The sequence below is a fragment of the Otolemur garnettii genome, unplaced genomic scaffold, assembly GCF_000181295.1.
Source record: "Otolemur garnettii isolate 467f Iridium unplaced genomic scaffold, OtoGar3 scaffold00043, whole genome shotgun sequence".
NCBI classification, from domain to species: domain Eukaryota; kingdom Metazoa; phylum Chordata; class Mammalia; order Primates; family Galagidae; genus Otolemur; species Otolemur garnettii.
The window spans coordinates 5487592-5502362 of NW_003852438.1; the positions used below are offsets into that span (position 1 = coordinate 5487592).

Genomic DNA, 14771 nt, shown 5'->3' on the forward strand with positions numbered 1-14771 from the left:
CCTCCCAAGTAGCTGGGACTATAGGTGCCCACCACAACACCTGGGTATTTTTTTGTTGCAGTTGTCATTGTTGTTTAGCTGGCCTGGGCCGGGTTCAAGCAGCCTCAGTGCATGTGGCTGGCGCCATAACCATTGTGCTTCAAGTGCCGAGCCATTTCTCAGTATTTTAGTAATTTAAGTCTTTTTTCCTTAGTACATCCAACTAAACATTTCTCAATTTTGTTGATATCTTCTTCAAAGAACCAAACTTTGGTTTCACTGACTTTTCTCTATTCTCTATTTCATTACTTCTTTTTTTTTTTTAGGCACAGTCTTACTTGTCACCCTTGACAGAGTGCATCACAGCTCACAGCAACCTCAAACTCTTGGGCTCAAGCAATTCTCTTGCCTCAGCCTCCCAAGTAGCTGACACTACGGATTCCCTGCTACAATGCTGGGCTATTTTTAGAGACGGGGAGAGGCGGTTGGGGTGGGGGGTGGTCTTGCTCAGGCTGGTCTCAAAATTGAATTCGTGAACTCAGTGCAATCCACCCGCCTTGGCCTCCCAGGGTGCCAGGATTACAGGCATGAGCCACTGTGCCTGGCCCAATTAATCTCTTCTCTTTTCTTTCTTTCTTTTTTTTTTTTTTTGAGACAGTCTCTCAAGCTGTCACTCAGGGTTGAGTGCCATGGCATCATAGCTCACAGCAACCTGTAACTCGGGCTCAAGTAATCTTCTTGCCTCAGTTTTTCTATTTTTAGTAGAGACATGATCTTGATTTTGCTCAGGCTGGTCTCAAACCTGTGAGCTCAAGCAATACACCCACCTCAGCCTCCCAGATTGCCAGGATTACATGCATGAGCCACTGTACAGGGCCATTAATCTCTTTTCTGATCTTTATTATTTCTCTCCTGCTGGCTTTGAGTTTAGTTTATACTTCTTTTTCTAGTTCCTTCCACTATAAAAGCAGGTAGTTGATTTGAGATTGTTCTTATTTTTTAATGTAAACATTTATAACTATAAATTTCACTTTCAGCACTTTCTCTGTGTCCCATAAATGTTGGTATGCCGTATTTTTGTTTTCGTATGTCTCTAAGTATTTTCTACTTTCCCTTATGATTTCCTCTGTTGATCCATTTGTTGTTTAATTTCCACAAATTTATGACTTTTCCTTTTATCGATTTGTAACTTTATCCCACTGTGGTCAGAGAATATATATTATATGGCATCTATCTTGTGTTTGGATCTTCTATTGATCACTGAGAGTGAGGTACTGAAATCTCCAGCTTTTATTGTAGAACTGTTTCTTCCTTTAAACTGTCAATTACTGCTTCATGGGTTGTATTTTGATATTCTGCTATCAAGTGTATAAATGTTTACAATTGTTACATCTCCTTGCTGTATTGAACCTTTTACTAAAATAGTCTTAACAGGGAATATATTCTGAGAAATGCATTGTTAGGGGATTTCATCACCATGTAACAACAATAATGACAGTCACTCAGCAAGAAAACAGCTGTGACACAATGATATACCAAGGTTATGAAACCTTAGCAAGCTATTGGTACAGCGCTGCTGTAATTTCAGGCCTCATATTTAAGATAGTTGTGCTAAAACCATTGTCTAGTACAGCTGTTCTCAACCTGTGGGAACTGTATTAAAGGGCCATGGCATTAGGAAGGTCAAGAACCACTGGTCTAGTAGATCCATCATCAAGCCATTTTCAGTGATAGCATCTGCAAGTTTATTTTTTACCTTTGAATAGGGCATACTTTCCTGATTCTATGTATGCTTGGTGATTACTTTGTTGAAAACTGGACATTTGAATCCTATTAATGTAGTAACTCTGGAAATTAGATTATCCCTCAAACCAGGGGTTTGCTGTTTTTTTGTTTTACTTTTTGAGTTTTGGCTGCTGTAGGCTGTCTCTGTACCAAGGATCAGCCTGAAGCATAAATTTAAGATCTTCTCAGGTCTTTTCTGAGCCTTCCAACTTGCTCTGGTCAGGCACAGTGACTTAATTTCCCCCATGTATTCAGTTGCTTTTGATTGTCCTAGTCATCAATATCTGGCTGTCACATAGAAGGAAAAAAATAAAGCGTAGAAGGGAAGGAAGGTACTAGCCCTTACACCCTAGGTGTCTTGGGGGGAAAGGTTTGTAACAAAGGGAGAGGTGCAACAATGGCCTCCTTACAACTCTGTGATCAGAAGCAGCAACATGACGAGCAAATCATGACAAGAGCAAATTTCCCGTATTTGGAAGACAGGGTCCTTTTTGCTCACCCTGGGTCCCACAAACTATGTGCAAGTTGCTCTAGGAACAGCTGCCTACCACAGGGCTAACGGTGGGTAGACAGCTACTATTATGCTAATAGCTGAAATTAAATGAAATTAACCACAATTTACCATCCTATTCTGGAAATAATTCCTCTGGCAGCTGCAAAACTTCAATAAACTCCAGGGTTCCAAAATAGTTGCATCAGTTTCTGTCAGCACAATCCTTATCTAGGTAGGAAGACAGATTTTTGGTGCTTCCTACTTTGCCAACTTTCCAAAATCTCTCTGACACTGTTTTTTAATTGAACAAAACATACACTTAACAACACTTTCTGTGTAGAGAATAGATTCAATGGGTGGTATGTGTGTGAAGGCATGTACATGCTGAGTCATAAGCAAAGTTGGATCAATTAAAAGGCTGCTGAAATTCAGGCACAAAAGTTAGATAGATGATGATGGAATAGGAAGCTCCAAGAATTGGTCCTTTCATCAAAACAACTATTGAGATGGCAAGAATTATTCTAAAGCAACCATTTTAGAACACTGGAGTTTAATTAAATACTTGCAATATCCAAAGGAATGCTTGATGAAGAAAAAGGTTCATGAGTTTCAGCATCTGGCATAGCACAGCCCTGTGACAGGCAGGTGTGGGGATAGTGACCTGAATTCTTGTTGCAGCTTGCTAGTACGTGGCCTTAACCTCCAAAAACTCAGATTACAGGAGTTTATTGTTAGTTTGTTTAGTTTTTTTGAGATAAGGTCTCACTCTGTTGCCTAGGCTAGTGTACGGGTCCTCAAACTTTTTAAACAGGGGGCCAATTTACTGTCCCTCAGACCATTGGAGGGCTGGACTACAGGCCCTGGGACAAGTCGGCTGCTAAGTAGGACAGGCAATGGCAGCAAAAACACCTGGCAGGCCGGATAAATGTCCTAGGTGGACCGCGGCCATAGTTTGAGGATGCCTGGGCTAGAATATATCATCATAGCTTACTGCAACCTCAAACTTTTGGGCTCAAGCAATCCTCCTGCCTGGAATTCCCAAAATGCTAGGATTACAGGTGTGACCTACTGTGCCTGGCAAAGGTTATGTTTTGATTACCACTTCTGATTGCTAAGGAGCTGCCACAGAGGCTGGCCTTTGTTTCAACCCACACAGTTGAGTGGTTTCTCCAGCAGTAATGTACAAGTGGATTTAAAGAGACAGAATGTTTTTATTTATTTTTTATTTTTTATTTATTTTTTGAGACAAGGGTCTTTTTTTTTTTTTTTTAGACAGAGCCTCAAATTGTCCCCCTGGGTAGAGTGCCGTGGCATCCCAGCTCACAGCAACCTCCAACTCCTGGGCTCAAGCGAGTTTCCTGCCTCAGCCTCCTAAGTAGCTAGGACCACAGGCACCCACCACAATGCCCAGCTATTTTTTGGTTGCAGCTGTCATTGTCGTTTGGTGGGCCCGGGCTGGATTCGAACCCGCCACCTTACGTGTATGTGGCTGGTGCCTTAGCCACTTGAGCCACAGGTGCCAAGCCGAGACAAGAGTCTTACTCAGTCACTATAGGGTTAAGTGCTATAGTGTCACAGCTCACAGCAACCTCAAAGTCTTGGGCTCCACTGATCCTCTTTTCTCAGCCTCCCGAGTAGCCAGGACTACAGGTGCCTACCACAATGCATGGCTAGTTTTTCTATTTTTAGTAGAGATGGGGGTCTGGCTTTGCTCAGGCTTTTTCTTTGTTTTTAACTTTTTGTTTTCTTACTGAATCCAAGCATTTTTCTTTTTTTTGAGACAGTCTCACTATGTTGCCCTCAATAGAGTGCTATGACATCACAGCTCACAGCAACCTCAAACTCTTGGGCTTAAGTGATTCTCTTTCTCAGCCTCCCAAGTAGCTGGGACTACCGGCACCTGCCACAATGCCCTTTTGTTGCAGGTGTCATTGCTGCCCAGCTGGCCCAGGCTGGGTTCAAACCCACCAGCCTCAGTGCATGTGGCCAGTGTCCTACCCACTGAGCTATGGCACCACCTGAATCCAAGCATTTAAATAATCTCTATCAATTCATTGATAGACCACAAAAATAAAAGAACAGAGATCTCAGTGATCACACACTACCAGGAATATACTCTTTGCAAAAAGTTTGGGGAAAAGTCCTTAAAAAAATGGACTGCTATAGTTTTTATCAAGTAATAGTAATCCCTATGGAGGGAGTAGGATTTGATTTCCAGAGTTATCACATAATGTCCACTTCTGAGCAAAATTTTGCATAGCAACCAAAGAAACAGGAAGGAATGGCCCATTCACAGAGAAAAAAGAAACTGACCAAAATAGAGCAAGCCCAGAGAATGGACTTACTAGACAAAAATTTTAACTTGTGTTAAATATGCTCAAAGAGCTAAAGAAATCATGAACAAAACTAAGGAAAATCAGAATAATATATAAGGAATAGCAATAAAAGGATAAAAACTATGAAAGCCTGGGCAAGACAGTAAAACCCCATCTCCATAAATAAAGGGAAAAAAACTTAGCCAGAAATGGTGGTGCACACCTATAGTACCAGCTATTTGGGGCTGAAGTGGGAGGATGGCTTGAGCCCAGGAGTTTGAAGCTGTGGCAAACTATGATCATGCCACTGCATTCCAGCCTGGGAGACAGAGCTAGACTCTCTCTCTGGAAGAAAAAAAGAAAAGAGAAAAGAAAAAGAATAGAGCTAAGGGGACTACTGGGATACTCTCAAGTGTATTAATGGCTAAATCAAGCTAATTAGCATTATGTATTACTTCACATAGTTATCCTTTTTTTGTGGTGGAGAACACATAAGATCCATGCTCAGCAATTTTCTTTTTTTTTGAGACAGAGCCTTAAGCTGTCACCCTGGGTAGAGTGCCATGGCATCACAGCTCACAGCAACCTCCAACTCCTGGGCTTAAATGATTCTCTTCTCCCAGCCTCCCAAATAGCTGGGACTACAAGGGCCCGCCACAATGCCCGGCTATTTTTTTTTCTTTTTTGGTTGTAGTTGTCATTGTTCTTTAGTAGACCCAGCCTAGATTGGAACCCACCAGTTCTGGTTTACTTGACTGGGGCCTGAGCCACTTGAGTTACAGGCACCGAGCCAATGCTCAGCAATTTTCAAGTAAACAGCATATTGCTATTAACTATCATCACCATGATGTACAACTGATTGTTTCCACTTATTCCTCTAGTCTAAACAGAATTTTAAAAATATGGAATACGTCCCTTATTTGCATGTCATACTCAGGGGCCATGCTAATCTTCTCTATGTAGTTCTAGCTTTAATATGTATGTTGCTGCAGTGAGCACTAAACAACACACTCTTAAACACTAAATGGATGAAAAGATGAAATCACCAGGGAAATAGGAAATTTAGGGTTGTTAATGCCTATATAAAAAAGCTCTCAGGCAGTGCCTATGGCTCAAAGGTGTAGGGCGCTGGCCCCATATACTGGAAGTGGCAGGTTCAAACCCAGCCCCAGAAAAAAAAAAACCTGCAAAAATAAATAAATAAAAATAAAAGCTTTCTATAAAAAAATTTTTTTAAAAAAGCTCTCAAGTCAATAATCTTTTTTTTTCTTTTTAATAAGAGACAGGATCTTACTTGGCCACCTAGGCTGGTCTGTAGTGGTGTGATTATAACTCATTATAGCCTTGAACTACTGGGGTCACGGGATTCTCCTGCCTCAGCCTCAAGGGTAGCTGGGACTACAGGTGTGCACCGCCACCACTGGGACTACAAGTGTGCACCACCACATACACACACACACACACACACACAGCTAATTTTTTAATTTTTTGTAGAGATAGGGTCTAGCTATGTTGCCAAGAATGGTCTCAAATTTATAGCCTCAAGCAATCCTCCAACTTTGGCCTCCCAAAGTGCTGGATTACGGGTGTGAGCTACCATTCCCAGTTAGGAGAAAATAATTTATAAACCACATACAGACATACCTTCCAGGTTCAGTTCCAAACTACTTCAATAAGGTGAATATTCCAATAAGATGAATTTCTTGGTTTCCCATATAGCATATGAAAGCTATATTTAAGCCAGCCACAGTGGCTCGCATCTGTAATTCTAGCACTCTGGCTAAATATGGGTTTTTTTTTTGCAGTTTTTGGCTGGGGCTGGGTTTGAACCCACCACCTCCAGTATATGGGGCCGGCGCCCTACTCCTTTGAGCCACAGGCACCGCCCTGTAATCCTAGTACTCTGGGAGACCAAGGTGGGTGGACTGCCTGAGTTGAGCAAGAACAAGACACCATCTCTACTAAAAGTAGAAAAATTAGCTGGGCTTTGTGGCAGACATCTGTAGGCCCAGCTACCAGGGAGGATTGAGGCAAGAGGATCACTTAAGCAGAAAGAGTTTGAGGTTGCTGTGAGCTAGGATGCCCTTACTCTACAAATGGCAACCAACTGAGACTCTGTTTGGGGGGCGGGGAGAGAAGAAAATTATAATTATACTATACTGTAGCTTATTAAATGTACAATAATATTCTGCCCAGGTTCAGCTTTTTTTTTTTTTTTGAGATAGAGACTTACTTTATTGCCCTCGGTAGAGTGCTGTGGTGTCACAGCAACCTCCAACTCCTGGGCTTAGGAGATTCTCTTGCCTCAGACTCCTGAGTAGCTGGGACTACAGGTACCGACCACAACTCCCAGCTACTTTTTTGTTGTAGTTTGGCCGGGGCCAGGTTGGAACCCACCTCCCTCAGTACATGGGGCTGGCACCCTACTCACTGAGCCACAGGCACCGCCACCCAAGAATCTATTTCTTTAATAATAAAACCTGAAAGTAAAAATTATTCCTTGACCCATGGGCTGCAAAATGGATGGTACTGTTAGGCATGAAAATATTTATCTCCTTGAATATTTCCATCTAAGCTCTTGGGCATGCAAGTGCATTGTCAATGAGCAATAATATTTTGAAAGGCCAGGTGCGGTGGCTCATGCCTGTAATCCTAGCACTCTGGGAGGCCGAGTTCAAGACCAGCCTGAGCCAGAATAAGATCTCATCTCTAAAAACAGCCAGGCATTGTGGTGGGCACCTGTAGTCCCAGCTACTTGGGAGGCTGAGGCAAGGGAATTGCTTGAGCCCAAGAGGTTGAGGTTGTTGTGAGCTATGACACCACAGCACTCTACTGAGGGCAGCAAAGTGAGACTCTGCCTCAAAAAAAATTTTTTTTTTAAAGGAATCTTTTTCTGAACAGATCTCAACATTGTGATTAAAATATTCACTAGCCAAGCTCTAAAGAGATATGCTATTGCCTAGGCTTTATTGTTCCATTGATAGAGCATAGATAGAGTAAATATAGAGATATAACATAATTCTTAAGGGCCCTAGGATTTTCTGAATGATAAATGAGCAGAGGCTCCAACTTAAAGTCACCAGCTTCCTTAGAGCTTAACAAGAGAGTCAGCTTGTCCTTTGAAGCTTTGAAACCAGGCACTTATTTCTCCCCTCATGAAGAAAGTCCTTCCTACATGTCATCTTCTTCCAACAGAAGACTATTTCACTGTATTATCTACATTGAAAATCTGCTGTTTAGGCTCAGCGCCTGTGGCTCAAGTGGCTAAGGCACCAGCCACATACACCAGAGCTGGCGGGTTGGATCCAGTCCAGGCCTGCCAAACAACAATGACAACTACAACCAAAAATTAGCCAGGCATTGTGGCGGGTGCCTGTAGTCGCAGCTGCTTGGGAGGCTGAGGCAAGAGAATCACTTAAGCCCAGGAGTTGGAGGTTGCTGTGAGCTGTGATACCACAGCACTCTACCCAGGGCGACTCAAAAAAAAAAAAAAAAAGGAATAAATACTGAAGTGTAATATATGCTACAATGTGGATGGACCCCCAAAACATGTTAAGTAAAAGAAATGAGACACTCTATTTGACTGCATGTTTAATATCCAGAACTGGTTGGGCAAGGTGGCTCACGCCTGTTGTCCTAACACTCTGGGAGGCAGAGGTGGGTGGACTTCTTGAGCTCAGGAGTTCAAGACTAGCCTGAGCAAGAGCAAGACCCCATCTCTAAAAAAAATAGGCGGGCGTTGTAGCGGACAGCTGTAGTCCCTACTACTCAGGAGGCTGAGGAAGTGAATCACTTGAGCCCACTTGAGGTTGCTGTGAGCTATGACACCATAGTACTCTACTGAGGACAACAAAAGTGAAACTCTAGTCTCAAAAAAAAAATTGCAAAATAAAAGAACTAATAATAAATCAAAATATCCAGAACAGATAAATCCACAGACACAGAATAAAGAGTGCTGTTTACCAGGGAAAGAGGTATCAGGAAACAGCGGATATAGGAGTTTTTGTTTTTTGAGACAGAATCTCACTATGTCGCCCTTGGTAGAGTGCTGAGGCATCACAGCTCACAGCAACCTTAAATTCTTTTGGGCTTAAGCGATTCTCCTGTCTCAGCTGTCCAAGTAGCTGGGACCACAGGCGCCTGCTGCAACGCCCAGCTATTTTTTGGCTGTAGTTGTCATTGCTGTTTGGCAGGCCGGGCTGGGCTTGAACCAGCCACCTCTGGTGTATGTGGCTGGCACGCAAGCTGCTTGAGCTACAGGCGCCAAACTGGATATAGGGTTTTCTTTTGGAGTGACGAAAACATTTTGAAACTAGATAGGGTTAGTGGTTGCACAATACTATTGTCATACTAAACGCCACTAAACTATTCACTTTAAAATGGTTAATTTTTGTTATGTGAATTCAACTTCAACTTAAAAAATGAAATAAGAGAAAGGGAAAAAACACAAAATTTAGTCTCTTTCACTCATTTTTTTCTACAACTCTATTGAGATGCAATTCATATACCATACAACTTAGCCATTTAAAGCGTATAGTTCAGGTCGGACACAATGGCTAACGCCTATAATCCTAATCTGTAATCTGGAAAGCTGAGGCGAGTAGATTGCCTGAGCTCAGGAGTTCAAGACCAGCCTGAGCAAGAGCAAGACCCTATCTCTACTAAAAATAGAAAAATTAGCTGGGGGTAACAGCAGACACCTATAGTATCAGCTATTATGGAGATTGAAGCAGGACGATTGCTTGAACCCCGGAGTTTAAGGCTGCAGTGAACTATGACAATAATACTGCACACTAGTCCAGATGACAGAGAAAGACTCTGGTCTCAAGTTAATAAATAAATATAAAGTACACAATTCAGTTGTCTTTACTAAAGTTAGAATTGCACAATCTCACCACAAACAATTTCAGAACATTTTTATCACCCTAAAAAGAAACTCCCAAACTCATTAGCAGTCATTTCCCATTCCCTCTTCCCCTAGAGCACTAGTCAACCACTCATCTATCTTCCTTCTCTATAGATGTGCATATACTGGACATGTCACAGAAGTGGAATCATATGTTATCTGGTCTTTTGTGACTGATTTCATTTATTCATCCTAATGTCCTCAAGGAATCTTCTTTACTTTTTTAAAAGGTCATTTTGGTGGCTAGGCGTGGTAGCTCACACCTGTAATCCTAGCACTCTGAGAGGCCAAGGCGGGTAAATTATCTGAGCTTGAGGGTTCAAGACCAGCCTGAGCCAGAGCAAGACCTCGTCTCTAAAAGTAGCCAGGCTCTGTGGCAGGCACCTGTAGTCCCAGCTACTTGGGAAGCTAAGGCAAGTGAATCACTTGAGCCCATGAGTTTGAGGTTGCTCTGAGCTATGATGCCAGAGCTCTCTATTGAGGGCAACAAAGCGAGACTGTGTTTCAAAACACTAAAAAAATAAAAAGTCATCTAAGGTTCAAATTCTTTACTTTTACTATAAAGTTTGTGCCATGTATAAAAATACAAAACACACACACACAAAAAATACAAAACTAAAGTAAGCGGAATATTAAAGGACCACTTGTGAAAAGAACATGAAGCAAATCAATGAAGATGAATCTTTCAAAATTTAAACAGATCTGAAGATGAAACCATTACAAGATGCAGTAGAAAACAAGTGAACAGGGTAGAACCAAATACATTAGGGAAAATATCCTACCAAAAAATAGCTTGTTAAAGAGAACATTTTTCCTAATAAAGGTGAGAGACAGATCCATTGATTTTTTTTTTTGAGACAGAGCCCCCCCCCAGTCTAGAGTGCAGTGGCATCATCATAGCTCACTGCAACTTCAAACTCTTGGGTTCGATCTTCCTGCCTCAGCCTCCTGAGAAACTGGGACCACAGGCCCATGCCACTATGCTCGGCTAATTTTTCTACTCTATTTTTTGTATGGAATACAAAAGAGATAGAGTCACACTCTTGCTCATGCGGGTCTCAAACTCCTGGCCTCAAGCAATCCTCCTGCCTTGGCCTCCCAAAGTGCTACGATTATAGGTGTGAGCCACCATTAATTCTTAGAACCAGTTGGCAATGATTATTGGTGGAGGGTAAAACATAAAAGAACACAAGCTTTTATTAAGGAGAAACAGGAAGGGCAAAGAATCATTGTTTTTGTGTGTATAAACTCCTTAATGTAGTGTTTCTCCAATGTACCCACTAGACTACCCGCATCAAAATCACGTACGGGAATTTGTTTTAAAGATCTGATTTCTGGGCTCCGCACCTGTGGCCCAAGTGGCTAAGGCACCAGCCACGTACACCCAACGTGGTGGGTTCGAATCCAGCCCAGGACCGCCAAACAACAATGACGGCTGCAACCAAAAAATAGCCGGGCGTTGTGGCGGGCGCCTGTGGTCCCAGCTACTTGGGAGGCTGAGGCAGGAGACTCACTTGAGCCCAGGAGTAGTAGGTTGCTGTGAGCTGAGATGCCACAGCACACTACCCAGGGGGACAGCTTGAGGCTCAAAAAAAAAAAAAAGATCTGATTTCTGGTGCCACAGACAATCAATGGAGATGGGACCCTGTAAGCTGTATTTTTAATAAGCACTCCAGGTAACTCTTATGAACACTAAAGTTTGAGAACCAATATCTAACTGACACAAATGAATGCAAAAGATTAAATGTGCATAAGAGTCAAAAAAATGACAAGTGCATAATATATGAAAAAAAAGAATGTGAAAAAAGTAAAGGAGAAAGTATTTAACCTTGTGCTCTCAAGAAAACAAAGTAGGCTCGGCACCTGTGGCTCAGGTGGCTAAGGCGCCAGCCACATACACCTAAGGTGGAGGGTTTGAATCCAGCCCGGACCCACCAAACAACAATGATGGCTACAATCAAAAAAAAAAAATTGACAGTCGTTGTGGCGGGCACCTGTGGTCCCAGCTACTTGGGAGGCAGAGGCAGGAGACTCGCTTGAACCCAGGAGTTGGAGGTTGCTAAGAGCTGTGATGCCATGGCACTCTACCCAGGGGGACCGCTTGAGGCTCTGTCTCAAAAAAAAAAGAAAACAAAACAAAGTACATTTGATGTTAGGAAAAAAATTTTATGTCAATATACAAGTCATTCTAATATCTCTGAAGATCACACAGGGTATGATTTTGGAAAGCACCTAAATATAAGGCTGCATCATATCAAGGGCATGTAGCAGTATACAGAGTAGATGAACAAACATTTGCTGATGATGTTAACTATCTTCATAACAAGTGCAGCAATATCTGATTGAATTTCCATCCTAAACTCTGGTAACCTAAAACAGAATCAAACTTTTTACTGCACATAACTGCATAAAATGATCAAATACTGGGCAAGTGAGGTGGCCATGCCTATAATTCTAGCACTTTGGGAAGCCAACGCAGGAGGACTGCTTGAGGCCAGGAGTTCAGGACCAGCCTGAGCAAGAGCAAGAGCAAGAGCAAGATTCCATCTCTACAAAAAAAAAAAAAAAAGAAAAAGAAAAATTTAGCCAAGCATAATGGTGCATACCTTTAGTCCCAGCTACTTGGGAGGCTGAGGCAGGAGGATCACTTGAGCCCAGGAGTTTGAAGTTGCACTAAGCTAAGATGATGCCACTACACTCTACCCCCCAGGTAACAGAACTCTACCCCTGTCTCAAAATAAAAGAAAAAAAAATTATCAGAGGCGGTGCCTGTGGCTCAAAGGAGTAAGGCGAAGGCACCAGCCCCATATACCAGAGGTAACGGGTTCAAACCCAGTCCCGGCCAAAAACTGAAAAAAAAAAAAAAAAAATTATCAAATACCATGTCAGAAACTGATGTGCAAGCTTAGAGTTGGGGAATTTACTTTCAGACTAAATTAATCTCTAGTTTTATGGTCAGACGTAAGTAAACAAGGACAGACAATAAATGTCCCAAGACTAAGAACACTGCATGATAGAATTAAAATTTCTCTGTAAATCACTAAAATATTTATACAAGGATAGCCTTTATTATTCTGTGAGCAAAGATTCCTGAAGATGTGTAATTTTACTTCACTAAATAGTCCACTTTGAATTAGCAGAGATAAGGAAAGGAACTTTACATAACTTTTAAGTATTTAAAGTGCAGCAATATTTGCACTTTCCTGCAAAAAAAATCTGTCTACTTTGCACACAATTAACTCATAAACCCAATGTATGTGTTAAATTTTAGTCTCTTGACTCACTTAGAGTAAACCCTAACCTATGAGGAAACCCAACTATAGTCCATCTAAGATGCAGATGTTTCAATATTTCTACACATGAATCTTGCACAAATGAAACAAATTACATTGAGGGAATGAGTGGCCAGTGCATAAGAATTAAGTTATAAAGGCAGTAATGCTGCGTTGAAAGGAAATTTTTACTGTTATCAACGATTAGCTTGATACATGAAGATCAAGAAATATCTAAAGCTCTCCTTGCAACTTTTTCATTTCATGGCTTAAGTTTTAAAAGTTAGAAACCCTAGAATTAGTAATGTAGTAAAGCCTAGTAAAGCCTAACGGCAGGCCCGTGAAGATACAGCAGGATAGGCTTGACCAAAGTCTCTCATTTCCTTCCAACAAGCAACCAACCAACATTCGTCATTAAGCATGAGCTCCCAACTCACGGGCTCCCTAGACATCCCTCATATGCTAAATGTAACTCCTTCATAGAAAGAACCTCAGGACCTTGCTAATCAAGGACCATTCTTCCTTCTTGCTCTGATCCTTCAGAGACTTCACATTGCCTATCATCTCTTTTTCCGTTTCTTCCACAACATTCACTACTCAAAGCAACAAAGGACAAGTCCCTTTTCCCAACCGCTGACAGCTTTCCAAACTCTATACACCTTCTCTCCCCCTCCCCTTTCTTACTGTCTATCCTACCTTTATTATTAAGAAGTAGGATCTGAGGAAATTCTCACTCACCTCATGCTGTAGGCACCAGCACCCAGTTCCTGGCCGATCCCAGACAGGCTAGCATCAAAGTCCTGCACCAGCCCGGATTCAATCACTTCATCGGCCAAAGGAAGCTTCAGAGCCCAGGCCATCCTGGCTCCTTCCTTGCCCCCGGAGATGCCGTTTCTTGTACAAAGGCGCGGAGCGTGATTCTACCCAACGGGGGTAAGACAGTAGAAAACTCCAAACCAAGACTTCTCACGCAATGCTCACCAGCCACCCCCAACCCGATCAGCACTGCCTACATAACTAATCTCCCGTACCCTTGGTTCCTTGCTGTTGGCTGCCCCAGCTACCGAGCTCTCAGGAACGTGAGGCCCTTTTTGCTCAACTAGCACATTTGGATTCCCACACTCCTACTGCTTGGGCTCTCCCCTTGAGCTCGACCCTTGAGGTCGTGGTGATTGCTCGCCGCTTTCCAGACAACCAGCGCTAACGGCAGATCGCCAGCCGGGCGCCACCGAGCTGCTAAAGCAGCTTTTCCTCCCGCCCCCTTTTGCTGAAAGCCCCCTCCCTCTCGGCACCAGCTCTGTCTTTCCCCTCCAGGCCTCGCTTCCGGTCAGTCCCCAAATCACTTCCGGTCACCCCTTCTCAACTCCACCACTCTCAGAACCAAATCCAGGTTTTCGCAGAGCCAACTCCCCGCCCTCTGGAGCCCCCCACGGCCCGGAAACATGGATGAAGAAAGTCAAGCCCAGGCTGGAAACCTAGACTCGCCAGGCTCTTCCACCGCCCGCCGCCCCAGCGCCAACCAATCATGGCTCCCACTTCCTTCGCCGGCCCAGCGAACATGACGTCACCTTGGCGGTCGCCTATGAAGAAGAGACTTCGTCGGCCTCGGCAGCGGTGATAGGCTACGCTCGTCACGGCTCCCCGCCCCCGGACACGGGCTGGGCGATCCCGGAGCTAGTGTGCACCTTTCAGGGCTGCGGTCCGAGTTCTGGTACCAACCGCGTACCAAGTCCCGGCTCTAAGGCTTGGGGTTCTCCTTCTAGCCTTGCTGAAACCCCTCTCGCCTCTGGCAGGCTCGCGACGGTTTCCCGAACGCTCCCTGCGTGCGCGCATTTGCTCCGGCTTATCCTCCTGGTTCCTTACACTCACCTCTCCGGAGGTCCACACCGCGCTTGAGTCCCACTTCCCTCGATATTTATCTTCTGCCTTCTCCCTAATGCGTTTGAACAGGAAAGCATGGAGTAGGTGACAATGTTTTTAAAAAGATTGTGCGGGACGGAGGTGTTGGAATTTAAACGATT

At 43.3% G+C, this 14771-nt stretch overlaps 1 protein-coding gene and 1 non-coding gene across 4 annotated transcripts in view; both read right to left on the reverse strand.

Moving 5' to 3' along the window:
• TFCP2 (transcription factor CP2) overlaps positions 1-14280 on the reverse strand; it is a 62016-nt gene extending 47736 nt beyond the window's left edge. For 2 of the 3 annotated variants that reach the window (XM_012805637.2, XM_023513584.1), the window contains exon 1: positions 13489-14280. In XM_012805637.2, the coding sequence (XP_012661091.1) occupies positions 13489-13610 (122 nt within the window). In that variant the 5' untranslated portion in view covers positions 13611-14280. The remainder of the gene's footprint in view (positions 1-13488) is intronic. The other variant, XM_023513585.1, reaches the window with a different exon arrangement.
• LOC111725562 lies at positions 5469-5571 on the reverse strand. Its single transcript, XR_002773600.1, has one exon. It is a non-coding gene; the product is annotated as a U6 spliceosomal RNA (small nuclear RNA).
• Positions 14281-14771: the final 491 nt, after the last annotated feature.